At 55.4% G+C, this 18,151-nt stretch overlaps 1 protein-coding gene across 4 annotated transcripts in view; it reads right to left on the bottom strand.

Moving 5' to 3' along the window:
- The window catches only part of AGAP3 (ArfGAP with GTPase domain, ankyrin repeat and PH domain 3), a 110,711-nt gene that overhangs the window by 63,826 nt on the left and 28,734 nt on the right, over positions 1 to 18,151 (bottom strand). For 2 of the 4 annotated variants that reach the window (XM_057367908.1, XM_057367906.1), the window contains exons 2-6: positions 7,752 to 7,810; positions 2,977 to 3,064; positions 2,703 to 2,788; positions 2,398 to 2,539; positions 951 to 1,085 (exon numbers count right to left, since the gene is read on the bottom strand). In XM_057367908.1, coding sequence (XP_057223891.1) covers positions 951 to 1,085; positions 2,398 to 2,539; positions 2,703 to 2,788; positions 2,977 to 3,064; positions 7,752 to 7,810 — 510 coding nt within the window. Of the gene's footprint in view, positions 1 to 950; positions 1,086 to 2,397; positions 2,540 to 2,702; positions 2,789 to 2,976; positions 3,065 to 7,751; positions 7,811 to 15,909; positions 16,112 to 17,534; positions 18,138 to 18,151 lie in introns of those variants that run through there. The other 2 variants (XM_057367907.1, XM_057367905.1) reach the window with 2 other exon arrangements.

Raw genomic sequence — 18,151 nt, 5'->3', positions numbered from 1 at the left:
TCCTGCTCCTGCTGTGGGAAGTGGACATCCTTCCCAGCCTGCCTGGGATAGGTCTGCTCGGATCTGGCGTGAGCGACTTGTGTGGAAGAAGTCATACAAAGACAAGGTTTGATGGAAACTGGATTAGGAGGAGGGTTTGATGGAAACTGGAGGCAAGGTCCTCACACAGTCTGTGACTGCCAGGACTCCATAAGATCCCACACCAGCTGTGCCAGGATCCACCAGATGCCAAACCAGCAGCATAATGACCCATAAGTGCTCACTAGGAAGAATGGCTTACATACTCCAGAAACACCTCATCCCACCAGCTTCAGGCCTTTCCTCCTTGTCCTGTCACTAGAGGGAACACACAATCCCCTTTAGGGCAGGGTCAGTTTGTTTAAGTAGACCCAAACTCCCAGGAGATGGTGCAGGTTCCCTGTGTCCCTCAGCATCACAGTGCTGCAGACCCCTCCCCAAGCCTAAGCAGGAAAGCTCTCTCACTGTACCCATGAGGCACAGCTGCCCCATCAAGCTGTTCAGGGGCTGCTTCCCTACTCCAGGTCTCGCTGTGACTCCTCCTCCCCTCCATACCAAGGCCACCAAGCCTCTCTCTGCAGCCCCCCAAGTCCTCAAAGGCTCATAAACTGCTGTGCTGCCCTGTGGGGAAGCAACTGTCCCCCGCAGCCTCTCTGCTCTCTGCCAACAGGGCAGTCCCTGCAGAGCAGCAGAAGGTGCTTCTCAGCCCCATTCTGTGGCCCTTCACACACACCCATGGACCACACACAGAGGTCCTTACACCCCCTGTACACAGAGCACATCCTGCTCCCCTCACCAAACATGTGTGTGTAATGCAGAGGCACCGTACACAGGTGGGTGCCCGATGCCCCGGGCCCAGGGCAGCGCAAACCCCTCCATGGGACTGCACTGCTGCCCTGTCCWGCCCGKACACCCTGACACGGCTCAGTTACCRTCCTGGAAGACCCTCTCCACATTCAGGCCGTAGGTAGCACAGGTCTCGTAGTAAGTGCAACGCTTCAAATCATTGGAGAGCTTCCGTGCCCGGGAGTCGTCGATGACCCGGGGGTTGGTGGCACTGATCGCATCTGCAAACCAAAGAGACAGGAGGTTGAAATGCAAGGACCCCATCCCACCTATCCACAGGTCCCATGACACTTCTGGCCTCCCTCCCTCTGTTCACACAGAAGAACCACCTCCATAGTACTGCTCTATAAATGCCTGAGATCACAAATCCCACATCTGTACAAAAATGCATGAATCTTCTCTGTAAATTAACCTGACTCCATTTCCCAAGCCACCCAGCCACAGATATTTCAGTAGACAGAAGCAGAATGCCCTGGGATGTGTGGGGAGCAAGACCAGGCAACCCCAGCTGCCAAGTAAAATGGATCTGTCAGCCCCCACCATTTWAGAGCTCATGGCCAAGCCCTACATGTTAAAGAATCCATGGGAGAAATCCACCTGGTTTAATGAGAAAGTCAGCTCTGCTGGGATGTCCCCACAGCCAAAGCCTTGCTGAACAGCTCTAAAATATAGGTTGAGTTTGTATCCCAGATGGCCACCAAGTGCTTGCCTGTTTTGGAAAAACTTCCTTCTGAAGAGGAAACCAACTTCTTGAAGACAAGCCAGGGACAAGTGGGGGCTGCAAACAAACCTTCTCAGAAGGGGTTGGTGAGGAAACCCTCCTTCGGCTCTCCAGACAGTTTTGTAACTGTACCAAGGCTAGGACCCTCACCTGGTTCTGTGTCTGGGACAACAATGGCCACTGACCCTGTCACTTGTCCCGCTATTGCGCCTCCAGAGTGTGTGCTGCCACCCCATCCCTGAGCCGAGATCACTCAGTCCTAAAACCCATTCCACAACCTTTAAATATCCAAAGTTTAGCAAAGTTTGTTCTGCTTTTAATACAGTGTCTGGAGCAGAGACCCTGTGACTCCTTCCCCACTATTCCTGCCTGTCTTCCTGGCCCCAGAGCTTCCTCCTGCCCAGGAGCAAGTCACAGTGCTCAGGAACTGTCCTCCCAGAACAGTTTTTCCTCACATCCATGTCCTGCTCCTGCTCTCTACTGTCACACKGAAAACACTTCAGCCCCAGCGTCCCTCCTGCCTGCGCTGGCAGAGATGGAGGAGGCTGCACCAGGATATCATGCTGTCTCCAAGAGGAAAGTGGCTCCATGGAGTGAGGCAGCTCTCRGTAGGGAAGCTGAGATGATCTGAGCAAGAATGCCCTCCTCAGGACTCTGGGCTGGGGCCTCAGCATCATCTCTCCACCCCATGTGGGGCTCACAGACCAGGTACCCCCCACAAAGTCACAGGGCTRGYGCCCYGCACTCCTGGGCCAGCGGGACASAGCACCAGCGCTCCTGCCCAARGGGACCAGSCCAGACYCCRTTCTCACCCTGTGTGCCCACCAGCACCATCGGCACCTCTGCTGTGTTCCGGTAGCTGCAGAGCCGYAGGTAGTAGTTGTAGACGGTCTGGAAGCTGATCTCATCCTCCAGGCTGAAGACAAACACCACTGCATCGACCCAGGCAGCAAACTGCAGAGACAGGGCACGATTATAGCCCAGACGAGGGCTGGAGACCYGGGCTGTGAGCAGCCAGCAAAGGCAGCCACACACCAGGCACAGCCAACATACACCTCTCCCCAATCCCTCCAACAGGATGGACGGGAAGAGACCACAAGAAGGACAGGTCTCCTACCTGGAGTTCAGGGGGACCCCCTTCATCTCGAATCAGCAGCAAGTAGCTCTGACCATCCACCACGATCTCYTTCTTAAACCGGCCACCTTGGGGGAGCAAAGCTGCCAGTCAGCAAGAGGGRTGCAGGCAGGGGACACCCCAAATGAGGACCAGATGAGTTGTCCAGCCCCAYTGCAGTGGTGGAGGAGGTGCAGGGACTGGGATCACCTTCAGCACCAGGGAGAGGAGCAAGGACCGAGCAAGATTCCCAGGCACCCTGGGAACCAGACCTTACCCTCTGGAGACTCCTCCTGCACATAGGTGCCGGTCAGGTAGCGGTGCACCAGGGCCGACTTGCCGCTGGACAGGTTCCCCACGATGCCCTGGAACARACGCACATGTCATCCGTGTGCCCAGCACGTGTCCCTGTACATTAGGCCTCCCCCGTGAGATGACACCACCAGTGCCTGGCTACCCGCTGATGAGAGGCCGAGATGTCCCCGAGAGGACACAGGGATGGTGTGTCCCAGCCCAGTACATGGTGGGAGGCCAGGAGACACTGACTGGGCTCAGTTGGGCAAAGAGCAACTGAGAGTGGGGCGCAGCCACTCGGACAGAGGGCAGTGAGGACTCTTGTCCTCCCCAGAACAGGCACAGCCCTGGCAACACCACATTAGCTCTTGCCACAGCCCTTCTGCTCCTCAAGGAACACCTGTCATCTTGAGTCAACTCAGAAGGAGAAAAACTCTCAGCCCATGCATCCCCAGTTTTGGGGTGTTGCAGCTCTGGACAGCAGCTGCCAGTAGAAGGGGAACAGAGATCAGCTATGCGTTGGGTACGGGGCCCTCATGTGCTCATGCCCAAGGCACCAGCACCATGGCAGCACTACATGCACCTCCCATGCAGAGCCAGTAGTGCTGCCCACACTGAAACACCCAGCACCAATAGTCAAACAAATTGAAGGATAAAATAACTGAGCACYGATTTTAATTGGACAGAAGCACATCTGACTACAGCATCCTCAGATTTGCTACGAAACACAGGTGGGTGTCCCAGTACAGGTCAGTCAGAGAGCCCAGCTCTGCCCAATATCAGCACCTTCCCAACTCTTTAATGCCATTTAATTGTGGGACCAGCTCTGTACTGAAGGGTCTGGAGCACAAGTCTGATGAGGATTGGCTGAGGGARCTGGAGGAACTCAGCCTGAAGAAAAGGAGGCTCAGTAGGTACATTCTCRGTCTCCACAGCTCCCTGAYAGGAGGGTGCTCCCAGGTGGGGTTGGGCTCTGCTCCCAGGTACCTAACAACAGGACAGGAGGAAACATCCTCAGATTGTGTCAGGGGAGGTTTAGGTTGGATATTGAGTAACTTTTTCTACAAAAAGGGAAGGGGTCACCTTCCGCTGAAGGTGAACCCAGTCACCATCCCTAGAAGTGTTCAAAATATGTGGATGYGGCATTTGAGGATAGTTAATGGTGAACACTGTGGTGGTGTTGGTTGATGGTTGGACTTGATGACCTTAGAGGGCTTTTCCGTCCTTAATGGCCCTGTGATTCTGTACAACTGCATTCACATGGCCACACCAGTGCCAAAAGACGCAGGATGAGGAGTGGCTATGAACACTAAAGCTGTCTGCCACCACAGAAGTTTACAGCCAAGCTTTTCCAGGCACAGAGATGAGCTTGGCAAGTGAGTCAGCACGAGGCAGGTTCTCCAGCTCTCAGCCAAACGCTTGAGCACTCCCGCTGCTTCAGGTCCACCACAGGTCCTGCCCTGGGCCACTCACGTGCTGGTGGTGAGAAGCAGAGAGGCACCAGCCCTGTGGCCACCAGCATTCTGATGGCACAGACCATGCTACCAGAGTGCAGAACACCACCCTGTTTGCCAGTTCCTCTTGTGCCAATGGAGCCAGCATGCAGCAGGAGCAGGGAGCAGTGAGCAATGGGCTCCCACAGGCACACCCAGGCTGCACATACCACTGCCACATCTGTCACCCATCATAGTAACTACAGATCCCAACAGGCGTTCACACAGCTGACAACACAGAGCACAGGGGCTGGGCTGCAACCCTGCCCGACCCTGCACACGTGTCTCTGGAGCCAGGGGCTGCACCAATGCCGTGCCTGTGTTATGGATGATGGGAAAAGTCCATCCCCTGGCTGAGCCCTCCCTGCTGCTGCAGACTAACCAGGATTATAACAGAATCATGGAATCCCAGAACAGTTTGTGTTGGAAGGGACCTTCAAGCTCATTCAGTTCTACTCTGAATCTCTAACATCTTCTACTATCTCAGGGTGCTCCAAGCCCTGTCCAACCTGGCCTTGGACACTTCCAGGGATGGAGCAGCCACAGCTTCTCTGGGCAACATGTGCCAGGGCTTCACCACTCTCACAGGGAAGAATTCTTTCCCAATATCCCATCTATCCCTGCCCTCTGGCAGTGGGAAGCCATTCCCCTCTGTCCTGACACTACAGGCCCTTGTCCAAAGTCCTTTCCCAGCTCCYTGGAGCCCTTTTAGCACTGGAAGGGGCTCTGACATCTCCTTGGATCATTCTCTTCCCCAGAGGAGCACCCCCAGCTCTCCCAGCCTGGCTCCAGAGCAGAGGGGATCCAGCCCTCAGATCACCTCCGTGGCCTCCTCTGGACTCACTCCAACAGGTCAGTGTCTTTTGTTTTGCTGGGAGCCCCTGACATGGACACAGSAGTCCAAGTGGGAGTATTAAAGAAGAAACTGTGGAGAGCCCTGCTCTGGGCAGGCAGCTCAGGGGCTCAGTGCCAGGTTGCCCATGGCTCCTCTGCCAATGGAAAGGTTCCCGAGGCCACCCAGCAGCAAGGCTGGCATACCACACCAAAGATAAACACTCCATTCCCATTTAGCTCTAAAACTTGGACGGAGGCTGCAATTATGCTTAGTTTACACATAATCTGAATCCTGACCTGCATCTCACCAAAATCCTGCTGCTCTGCCATGTCCTCGAACTCACCTGGAGCTTAAACGCAGCCACAGAACTGACAATCCTAAGGAACACAGCCACTGAGAGGCAGCAAACTGGAGTCAAACAAGGTATGCACTGTGGGAACCTCTGTTCCATGCTTTTTGGGAGAATGACAGAATGCAGTCAGCCCTGTGCTGGCACTGCCCAGGGCCAGGTCCAGGGAACAAGTCCTGCCAGGAGGCATAGTCAGTGCCCCTCTGCAGGAACTGCTCAGTCACAGCCTCCTCTTAGCCTGCAGCACTGGGAGGGAGCTTTGGGAGAAAACTGAGGGAGGGAAAACTGTTGAACATATCTTAAATGTAACCAATTATTCACAAACCTTGAAGAAAGTACCCTGAATGCTTGGGAACACGAGCACAGAGAGCAGCAAGACCCTCAACTCCTGCACAAGACAGAGAAGGCAGAGTTGCTTGAAAATGGGGAGTGAAGCTGGGRTCAGTGYYGGGCCCCTCATGACAAGAAAGACGTGGAGGGGCTGGAGTGTATCCAGAGAAGAAAATGGAGCTGGGGARGGGTCTGGAGCACCAGGAGCAGCTGAGGGAGCTCAGCCTGGAGCAAAGGAGGCTCCAGGGAGACCTTGTGGCTCTGCACAACTCCCTGACAGGAGGGGCCAGCCTGGGAAGTTGGGCTCTGCTCCCAGGAAACARGGGACAGGCCTCAACTGTGCCAGGGGAGGTTTCAGTTGGATATTGGGAAACTTTCTTCCTGGAAAGGGCTGTCCAGCCCTGGCACAGGCTGTTCATGGCAGGGATGGAGTTCTCATCCCTGGGGGAATTTAAAWGCCAGGTGGATGTGGCACTTGGGGACACAGTCACTGATRGCCTTGGCAGTGCTGGGGAAGCAGTTGGACTCAACGATTTCCAAAGGCTTTTCCAACCCAAATGATTTTGTCACTCTAAACTAGGACTCTGAAAGGCCTCCAGGCTTTTAGAATGATCAGAGGTCATGCAAAACCTGGGGAAAGGGCCATACTGCTTGGGGAAGAATAAAAGCTTTGGGATGATTTAGCTGGCAGCACAGCTTCATAGTCTTGCAGAGCCTCAACATCAGGTGCCAACACCCAAACAGCTGTGACAGCGTTTTTAAAAATGCATTTCACAGGTATACTAACAAATGAATATTCAAAGTTTGTTTTGATTCTCACTTAACCAGAGGTAAGAGACACTGGCAGGATGGTGCTAGGATGTTTTGCAAGAATAATTTTATTCTTTTGTTTCTTGGACTAATATTGAAAAAAAAATAATCTTGCAAAAGCTGAAGGGAGTAARAGTTGAAGTGCACACACCAGGAGCCTGCAAAGGCATGGAAAGCACAGCAAGAACAGATGGAGGAACAGATCACTGAAGTACCCATAGCACCCTGCCCGCGCCACCACCACCTCCTGGCCATCCCAGAGCCTACAACACTGACCCTATCTCACTTGGAGGGGCTGTGCCAAGGCAGCCCCCTGATCACAGAGACCACACCCCACAGGAAGCTGGTGATGGCTCGAAATGGGGTGTCCTSGGGGAACCCATCCTGTGCTGACAGATCTGGAGAGCCTCATTCCCTCAGTTTGGCAAAACAGAGGTGTCACCCCCCAGGGCCCCTCCAGGGCAGGGACACCTGGGCAGAAGCAGGGGAAGTGTCAGTGCAGAGCTGAGGTCACTAAGGCACCGACGGAGCAGTGATGCCTCCCACAGCAAGACCACTGCTCTGGGGGTGACCACCAAGGACACAAACCTGAACCACCACCTGGGATCTGCACCTGCTTCTGCTGCCTCGGCTTGAGCAGCAGCGCCCAGGCAGGCATCACAGCTCTGCCAGGGCCAGCAGGAAGGCTGAGTGACTTAAATGGTGTCTTTTCATCTTCACACCCCAAGTGCCCTCCTGGATCAACAGACTATGGCTCACCCCTACCAGCRTGAGCTACCGAGAAGTCCCAGTCCTTCTCTGACACAAAAACAGCCCCAGCTCCTCTCTACCTTCTGAGGCTGAAGGCTCTCTGCATTTCCACACGGCCACATGAAAATGTGCAATTTTCTTGAGGATTTGGGGAACCAGGGGTATCCCAGGCAAAAGCCAAAAATACTCACCACCTTCAGCTCAGGCACCGAGCGACTCAGGGTCCATTCCTGGCTGTTCACAAATGAATCTGCAGACAGAGGGAAGAAATCATCAGGTCACTAACTCTCAAGATTCTAGCAAGGGTCCTGCTACACTCTCCCTGCTCCCTTCAGGCAGATTTATGGCTCTTCACTCCCTTCTGTCTCATCCAGAGACACAAAGCTGCACAGGGACCCAACAYGCAGCCGGAACTGGGGAGGACCAGCCAAGCCAAGGGCAGTATAGCAGTAAAGAGGCTGGACACCGCTGGCTGGAACCCTCCCTTCTTACCTGCAGGAGCACAAAAACCCCTTCAGCATCCCCTGTTCTGAGGCACAGAGGACAAGGGAAGCACTAGGGACCAGACACCCTTTTGGGGAGCACTGGCTGCACAAGACCCCAGAACTGAAAGCACATGCCAAGCACCCYGAGCTCTGCCCTCAGCATGCCACAGGCTGTGCAGCAGCAGAGCTGATGGCAGGGTATCAGCCACGTTTCTGACTGAATGCAATCACAATTATTGCACATTATGGAACTGGCAGCTTGCTGCAATAGGCTTACAGAGGCTGTGGCAACCCAGCACAGCTTGAGGAAACACCCCCAGCTGGCCACAGAGCATCTGGAGGAGGAGCAGGAGCCTGAAGGATACCTTGAGTACCARAAGCAGCCAGCAGCCCCTACTGACAAACCCGAGTCACTCATTCACCTTGACGAGCTCAGACCCTCCACCCAACATCARCTCCATGAGCAGCACCTCCAGCATGTTTATCACATACAAACAGAAAGGATTTTTGGAGACCAGAAACCTGTGGGAACTCTGCATCTTCAGGAGCCTGAAAGAGTAATAAACCTGCCAAATCTGTGGCCACAGACTATCGCAGGAATGGATTCTCAGATGATCTCAGAAGGGAAGCAGCAAATTCACCAGATCCAAACATGGGCAGCAATCAAACACGGCGATCTGAGCACTGCCACTGTGCCAAGTGTCACTTGAGGCCACAGGGAGTTTGGCTCAGACCTGCCCCAGCAGCCCCAACCCCACTACCACAACTCCTGGTGCCTGCTCCAGCAGTCCCCAAACCACTCTCACAGGGAASAATTCCTTCCCAATTTTCCATCTATCCCTGCCCTCTGRCAGTGRGAAGCCATTCCCTGTGTCCTGTCCCTCCATCCCTTGTCCCCAGTCCCTCTCCAGCTCTCCCGGAGCYCCTTTAGGCACTGGAAGAGGCTCTRAGCTCTCCCTGRATCCTTCCCTTCYCCAGGTGAGCACCCCCAGCTCTCCCAGCCTGGCTCCAGAGCRGAGGGGCTCCAGCCCTGGGAGCATCTTTCTTGTGTTGGGTGCAACACTGGGCTCCACAGCCCTGCCAGAGCCTACCAGCACCTGCCCCCACCCCAACTCATGTTCCAGCCCTCRTAACTCCTCAGGGGATGCTGGACACACAACAGCACCAGCTCTTCCCCCAACTCCAGGAWAAAGCCTCATTTCACCTCTCTCACCTCACTGGGCAGCCCAAAGTCATGGGGAACACTGCTCCCACTTCCAGAGCTGCTCAGAGAGCATGAGGTGACAAACCATAACCCAGCACTGTGCCCTTGTCCTGGTCCCTTGTCCTGTTTTGGGCAGCCACCAGCATCCACAGACCATGACACATTCATCCATTGTGTTAGAAAAAGGTGAGAACATGGTGCTCCTACCTGGAGTTTACCTTCCATGCCTGATTTAGGAATAGTCCTTTTCCAGGAGCTACAGACAAACAATCCCCAAGTCTGCTGCAGGAACATCAGGTTATTTATAGCCATCCTGGGGAATCATTTMTCTGCGGTGTCTTTCACCTGCCCTTTCCTTTTTCAGGCAGGCAGAGGTAATTTTTTTATTAAAACAATTCATCAGTCACGAGGAAAATCATACATTCTTGAGTCCTTTCTAGAAAGTAACAGMACACCTGTATTTCCAACTGCATCACTGGGTCTAAAAAAAGCTGTCATCTCCACTTGGGACTTCTGCCCTGCTCAGCTTCTTCGGCAGTAATGTGACAGACAAAGCACCAKCCAGGCCTTCTCTGTCCCCAGCATTCCCTGATGGGAGCAGGCAGCACATACTCATGTTGTGTCACTACACACAGCAGGTTTTTGGCAGGTCCTGAGTGGAGCACAAGGCACACACACTTAGTGATTGGCCTTAGGAAAGAGGAGAGGGAGACAGAGCCCTGCAAAGGGCGGGCTGTGATGTSTCTGGATCTGCTCAAGGATGACCAGGACAAGCTGCCCCAACAGCTGCCAGCTGCCTCCCACACCAACTGTCCCAGCAGATCCTTGCTTGGTTTTTAACCCAGGTTCAAGAGCTTGTTTGCAACACTTCGGTTTTCGACTTGCTGAGAAGGCTCCTGAGTAAACCTTAACACCAAGATGACAACACAAGGCCAATGGGAGTGTGCACAGCCACACAACACACCCAGCTCCTGACTTCCGTTAGCACACCTTACCCAAATACCAGGCACAGCCTGCATATCTGTCCATCTGCTCCAGCATCTGGCAGGCCTGAACATCAGCCCACCGACACCAACTGGTCCTGGAACCCACCCAGCACCAACAGCCCAGGGGTCCCGGTGCAGCCCACGGGTCCTGGCACAGCACACAGGTCACAGCACAGCCCAGMACATTGCCTGCACCCGCGCTGTCTCCACTCAGTACCATACCAGGGTGTGAGAACCACTTYACATGGTGCAGCTGGAGTCTCCATTTCTTCACAACTGCCTGGAAAAGTTACTGAGATGCACACCTTGGAGGGCATGGTCCCTCCGAGATCCCTTCTGGAGCCAAGGTCACATGTGTTAGGAGCAGAAGACCCCCGTGTGCCCTTACCACCCTGGGCCAGTCCTGCACACACCAACCCTTCAACTGAGGAGCATCTCGATGTACAGAYACACCTCTTGTTCAGGTGGACATCCCACCATGACTCAATGCCTGTTTGGAGCACCACTCTCGCACAGCCCCCACCCTCTCTCGTGCCTCATTAGCTGAGCGGGAAGCACCTTCCTCCTCCACAAACTGATTAAGGATGAAGAGGGCAGTGCCTGGGAGGCAAAGAGGTCATGCATGTCYACACTCTGGACCAAGCATGTGTCCTCTGCCTGCACCCTGAGACATGTGGGCAAGCKTCCCACATCTCACCTAGACAAGGTACTCTAGGCCATTAACACCTGACAGGACAAGGTGAAATGGCCTCAAGTTACACCAGGAGTGGTTTAGGTGTGATATTGGGAAAATTTCTTCCCTGAATCAGCTGTCCAGCCCTGGCACAGCTGCCCAGGGGAGTGGTGGGGTCACCATTCCTGGAGGGATTTAAAAGCTGTGTGGATGTGGCACCTAGGGACATGGACTGGTSGTGGCTTTGGAACTGCTGGGAGGAATGGTTGGACKTGATGGTCTGAGAGGCYTTTCCCAACCTCAACCATTCTGTGATTCTGTGACTATCAGCCAAACTGGGAAGGCATGAGGGTTTGGAGAACAATCCACTTCCACATGTCAGGCTGGGGTCCATGMCTCAACTGCATGACTTACAGTCTGTCGCTCTAAGTGCTCCCCCAGTCCTTTTTACAGCCCCTGCTCTGCCCCAGGGCATGCCAATCACCCTCTTCTCACTACACAAGGGACACACACAACATATACACATCATCCCAATACCTGGGGGACCCAGACCTGTGTGGACAAGCCATCCACAGACCCAAAGACATCTCTCACATCACCTGGGCCCTGTGTCCTGCAGCCACCTGCACCCATGCTCGCAGGGATGGCTCTGTCACCAAGGCCTCAGACAGCTACCAGCATGGAGCACCCCTCTCCTGCCCCCCAGTTTCTTGCACTCATTTCCCTCTTCTGCTGTCAGCTCCCACAGCAGTGTATGCAGACGGGCACAGACTGCACCCACAGAGATTCCAATGGGCACACCACAAGCAGTTTCTCAACCCAAAGTAACTACAAACCAAGGAGCTCACTGCTGAAAACCTGTGACATGACCCTGATGTCAGCTCTGTCCATACAAGTGTTCAACTTTGGTTGTCAAAACACAGAATGTGGCAAGTCCCTGCATTCAAGGCTACGAATCACATCAGTGTGACATTACACACCCAGTGTGTCACTGCGGCTGTTATACACCAGAGCAGCAGGAAAGGTCCAAGCTYGTAGCAGCAGGAGATTGATTTGAAGCCCCCCATCAACAGCACCATTCCCTCTGGGGCTGCCAGACCTTCCCCACTTCCCTCCAGGCCTCTAGACCCTCCCCACCCACCATACTGAGCCAGGAAGGTGTAGAGATGCTCAGCCCTCAGGCACCACTTCCCACTGGAGCAGGCACAAAATCTCCATCATCTCCTGGCTGAAGCTGTAACCATGTAGAAGCACATAGCAAGCCACAGGCAACCTGACTGGGGCTGAGGCAYCACCTGAAATCCTGGCAGGCAGATGAGTGGAGCACCTTCCCCACAGCACCAGAGYCCTGGTGCCAGCATGTTCAGCAGGGAGGGGCTCCAGCAGGAGACACCTCCAGGTACTGACTTCCCACTGAGCACTGGGGTTCCCGCAGCATCAGGGAGCCTGATCTACTGCTACACTGCTGGACTGGCTGCACCACCTGCAATTCCAGATGAAAATACACCTGGTCACTCTTTCTGCATCTTCTCTTTGTTATTTAGCCACACAGAGAGGATCAGACTGACTGTGCTGCATTTCAGCACTTTCCCCAGGTGTACACAACCTCCAAAGCAGAAGCAGTGGGCTCAGGGAACCACTGTCRTACCAAGAGCTTCAGCACAGCCCAGCAGTGTCTGTGGCTCTACAACACAACCACACAAGAGGAGATCAGTCCTGCCTGGCCTGGGGAAAGGAGATTCAGGCCAATTCTGTTACTCTCCACAAGCTTCTGTTGATGGAAGTTTCCTGGTGTAGGCAGCTCTACTGAAGAAGGAGAATATTTGGGAGGTGGACGGGCAGAGCTTGGACCATGCAGAAGAGTAGACAGGGACACAAAGGAGGCATTCTGTAGCTGATGTCCCTCAGTCAGTCAGTCATCCTGGACACCTTCAGGACCTACAGACCAGACCCCAGTTGTGAGACAGCAGTGTCATGCACCAAGGAGGGAGGATCAGCACCCATCATCGAGAGCTTGGACACTGTGGCCCCCTGTGTCCTGAAGACAGCTCGGAGGGAGTTCAGCCACAGACCCACAGCTCCTGGCACACACATGCCACAGAGAAGCTGGAAGCAGAAAGTGGCTGGCCAGCCAGAGTCGACTCCTCACCCCAGATGCTCCCTCCATGGGATGATGCACAGCAGGTTCATCTACCCTGGGCTCCAGAAGCACCAGTGCCAGACACATCTGGTCTCCCCACACAGCAACTAATAATTAACAGACTCATAATSCAAGCCATGGTGGAACTCCTTTTGACACTGCTACCCTGGACACTAAACCCAGCCTTGAAACCAGGTCAGAGGCTGCACAAACACAGCAGAGGTCACACAAACCGAGGCCACTCATGGCCACCACTGTGCCTACACAGAGACCCACCTGAGCAAACACACAGATCAAAGAGAAGCAGAGGCAGCACACCCGGGCACAGCCACCCTTCCTGGGCACAGCCACCCTTCCCAGGCCAGGCTGATAAAGCCTCAGCCCCAGCAACCCTGGCAGGAGGGGGATTTCTCCAGGTCACAGACCAGCACAGGAACAGCCAGCATTCCGGTCAGCATTGAGCCAGCATGGGAACACACTGAAGGRCATGAACTTGACAAAGATTATCTCAGCAGAGCTTTAAACACTCTGCAGCAACAAAAAGACACAATTCTGTCTCTCTGGTAAAGGACATACTTAGGAACTGCCACCCTTGCTTCACTGCCATAACACAGATGGCAGCAGCTGGTATCACTGTGCTCTGAGGTCAGTGCAGACTCYGGAAGATCCAGACATTTCAACCTCTCGGCACCTGCTGGTCTCCAGTCCCCACCCGAACACTGTCAAGGACCCAGACCAAACCCTGCTGTGATGGTGGTACAGRCTCTGCTGGAAGGGAAAACCCAGCAGAGAGTGACATGGAGAGACAGATAACTCACACCCTTCCATCACAGCACTCCATGGGGATCTACCTCACCAGCAAAACCCTGTTCCCATCATGCCTGACCTCCACTCCAACTGTGCAACTCCACGAGCACTAGCAGGTGAACACTGAAGGCACAGGGGTTGGAGTTCCCTCTCCCTAAGACTGCCCATGACCACACCTCTGCACCCACTGCACACCCTCTGACCTCATCCTGAGAACTGGGCCTTCCAGAGTATTGTCCCAACAATCCCCTCCCTGACACCTTCCAGAASTCCCAGGCTTCCTCAAAGTGCAGATACCAGACTGGCCTCAACATACGAGACATCTCTAATCCCACCATAACACCTCTGCCTCTCACTAACATTCCCAGCTCAACTAAGGCAAGTACCAACACGAGGTGATATTCATCATGACCTACCCAAYTCACTATGCAAACTTCACCTGATCCATGAGAGAACAGCCTCTGTCTTCTCTCAGAAGCCTTTCCTCACATGCCCTGCACATCAGTCCTCCACACATGAGAGTAAAGGGAGGTATCTTAAAGAACCTCAAAAAATAAGGCATCTCTCTGGGAGAAGGGACACAGCTGTGAYCACAGAATCACGGAACATCCTGAGCTGGAAGAGACCCACAAGAATAATTAATTCCGAGCCCTGGCTCTGCAGAGGCACCCCAACAAYTCCATCCTATACCTAAGAGCATTGTCCAAATGTTCCCTGAGCTCTGGCAGCCTCGGGGCCRTGTCCATTCCCTGGGTAGCCTGGGCAGTGCCCGATCACCCKTGGGGGAAGAACCTTTCTCTGATACCCAAACTAATCCTCCCCTGATACAGCTCCATGATGTTCCCTCAGCAGAGGAATGCTTCCTGAGCTGTGAGAGATGCTGCACCTATCACACGGTCCCTCCATGCACAGGGACAACTACAATTCCAAAACAGTCCAGTTTTCCCAAGACCATGCCTGTTAGAGAGCCTCTTTGGAATGACACCAGCCAAGACCTGGATATGCTCTGAACCACTGATTACCTGGGTCAGTCCAAACTGTCTGGATTCTGTGTTGACTTTGCTCTCTAGTCCCAAGGGCTGTTGCCCTCCTCCCTTCCCGTTACACAAGGATCAGCCCTTTACACTTTTTTTTGGGTAACAAACACTGAAATCCCCCACCACATCTCTGTGCACTCAGTCCCAGCCAAACCCCTCCAGGGCTGGGAGCAGCAGCTGGAGCATCCCCCTGGCTCTTGTGGGTATGTCTGGATGCAGAGTGTGGTGCTGGGTGAGTATCACAGCGTGCTGTAAACAAACGACCCAGGTTCTGGAGACAGGGAGAGTGCTGGCTTGGCTCTCTGCCAGGACTCCCACATCCAGCTTTTCCAAGTGCTGATAACTGCAGCTGCAGCTGCATCCCCCAGGAGGGCAAGTTGGGGCTGCACCAGCAGCTTTCCCAGGGCAAGTAGGGCAGCGCCCACACAGAGCATCAAAGTTTGTGGGACGTCAAGAGGGTGTTTGGAACCATCAGCCTGCAAGACTGGAACATGGGCAGAGACCTCCTGTGCAGCCCTGTCAGAACAGCACTAAGTCTGTGCCCCTCCAACCCTGGCTCAGAGGCCCACAGCTCCCACGGGRGAGAGCCACAGAACAACATTCCAAGCAGAAAGACAACGAGGAGAGGAGGCACAAGAGAGGGCAAGCAGCAGATACTTTGATGTGCAGACTTGACCACTGCCTCTTCATACCTCCCTGCCCCCAGAAGGACACAGGTCTGGTGGGTACAGGGTCTGCGCAAGTACCAGGCAAGTAATGAATGGTGTTCTCAGTGCAACTAAGTCCGGTGTGAGCTCTGCAAGGAGCCACAGTGCCAGTGGCAGCCCAGAGAGGGAGGTCATCGCTGAGCCTCTGCCTTCAGCAAGAGCCACGGTGGCAAACACTAATAATCCCTGCAACAAGCAGCTGTTCTGCACAAGCTGGCTGGTCACAGATGCAGGGACCCCAAACCCCCCATGCCACTCCCCATGGAAGCCTCTGCAGTCTCCTGAARATGGATCCAAAGGGAGCTCCTACCTGCCTCATGGAGGAGCCAGGTGAGAGGCRAAGATACCAACCGAGTGTTCAACCTCAGCTGCTTCTGTGGGAATGCAGCCGCCAGGTCGGCTGCTGCTGGCGCAGCTCCCACTGGAAGCGGCAAGCAGGAACAGGTTCCCTGCTGCAGGGGCAGAGCCCAGCCCTCCCTGCCCGCATACACCCACATTCCCCAGCCATGAGAGCAGCCTCCCCTCTCCTGGGAACCTCCCGCCACCCTGCCGGCACCAGCACACAGCCTGGGCTGCCCTGCCAGCACCAGAACCCCCGGGCACAGCAGCATCGCAGCCCTTTGCCTCGTGGTGCATGGGCGGCCCCCACATCCACCAGAGCCTCCAGAATGTTCCCCTGGAGTATAATGAGCCTGAGGAACAGGAGGGGCTAGAGGATGGAGTACCCCGAGCTCCCTGAGCAGCTGCAGGGTTGCTCCCGTGCTGATCCCTGCAGCCCAGCCCTCCCGGGGAACATCTGGCCATGACCCTGTCCTGGACAGCCACTGCATCAGGAGCAACCAGGTTCCTGGGGATCATGTGGGTTCCCTGGGGAGCCTGCCAGCCCTAAGACATGCCTCTGGCATGTGAGCCAAGCAGAGAACTGCCTCCACAACACCCAGATGCAGAGCAGAGCAATGGAACCCAGCAAGGCCCCCCCGGAGCTTCCGACAGTGCCTGGCCCAGCCCCCAGCTCCATGCGTTCCATGCCTTAAAAAGCTGTGGATGCTGCTGTCGCTTCCCGGCCCTGCCAGGACACAGGGCTCGCCTGCAGCTCCTTCCACAGGGCGGGGAATGGGACGGGACACAGAAGCACAACCAGCACAGCCCCAGCTGAGGCCCCACACAGCCCCGGTGTCAGTGAACTCCCCACCAACATCAGAGTCGATCACTCAAGAGTTGATTCAGCTTCCAGTGCCCACTGAATGCCCAGTGCCACAGGGGTCCTGTCCCTGTGTCCCATAATATCCTGTCCCCAGCTGATAATGCCACAGCTGCCCCACACATGGTGAGAGTCCTTGTGCTCCGGAATATAGGGCCTCCACTTGGCCCCATTGGGGGACCTTGGCAGGGACAGCCCTGGCTGAGCATCACCTAGATGATGACTGGCATCAGAAAGCCACTCACAACAGAGGGGTGCAGGCACATTTCCATGCTCCCTAACCTCCTATGCTGCTCCACGCTTTTGCTCTGGCAATCTTTCAAACAGTCTCACTTGTCTGGGAGACCATCAACAGCACTCTTCTCCCTATTCTGTTGATGTGGAGCAAGGGCAGAGAGGTTCATCCCACCTCGAGCTTGATGGGACACCACCAGCAGGACACATGATACATGTGCTTCACTGCCAGGTGTGTGGCCAGCAAGGGAACTAGACCGCRCAGCACATCCTCCCAAACAGCCACACCATTAATGGTGGCAGTGCCCAGGGCACCGGGGTACTACACGACCTGTGAACACTCACGCGACCTCGCTGCAGTGCAAACCCTGCAAAGCACCGGGACAGAAGCCGSGTGCCAGTGGAAGCCCAGGACCTAGGACAGGCCACAGCCCATCCCTGCAGGCCCCGTGGGCACAGGCGGCTCACGCCAGCCCAGTACTGCTCCTGTGCTTACTTACCCAGAGCCCGCAGAGCACCCCCACCTAAGAGGACAGGCTCAACACCACCATGGGGATCCTTGGGGCACACATTGCCGGTACTGCCACGCTCTCGCCTTCGGAAACGGCTTGTGAAGAGCTTCCAGAGTCCCCCTGTCTGTGCAGGGTTGGTGTGCAGCCGGTCCCCGACCCTGGTCAGCTCTGGGTAGAGCAAGTCCCGCTTGCTGGGGCAGGTGTGCAGGGAGCTGGCATCACCCTCACTCTTGGTGCGGAGGCGCGTGGGGCGCAGGAGCCCCCCAGATTCCGACCGCCGCAGCTCGTGGCCCCGACGCAGGCGGAAACTGAAGCTTTTCCGCAAGGAACTGAAGTTCTTCCTAGGACTAGAGCCGCTCCAGCCGCTGCTCCCAAAGAGGTTCCAGCGGCGACTGCCCCACAGGGAGCCGCCCCGGAGGAAGCCGGGGCTCTCGGCGGGGTGCGGCAGCCGGGCGGTGGGCAGGAAGGTCATGCTGCTGGGTCGCGGGCGMTGAGCCTCTTCGGGGCCGTCGCCCTCGCCCGCGGGGCTCTGCCTGCGGGGCGAGCGCAGCCGGAGCAGGTCCAGGAGGCCGCCGCGGGCGCGGGCGGGGGGCGGCGGCGGCAGC

The sequence above is a fragment of the Malurus melanocephalus genome, unplaced genomic scaffold (genome assembly GCF_030028575.1).
Source record: "Malurus melanocephalus ecotype Western Australia unplaced genomic scaffold, MMel_1.1 scaffold_86, whole genome shotgun sequence".
Taxonomy (NCBI): domain Eukaryota; kingdom Metazoa; phylum Chordata; class Aves; order Passeriformes; family Maluridae; genus Malurus; species Malurus melanocephalus.
Note: the sequence above shows the minus strand (reverse complement) of the source record. Positions and strands in the feature narration are given on the sequence as shown.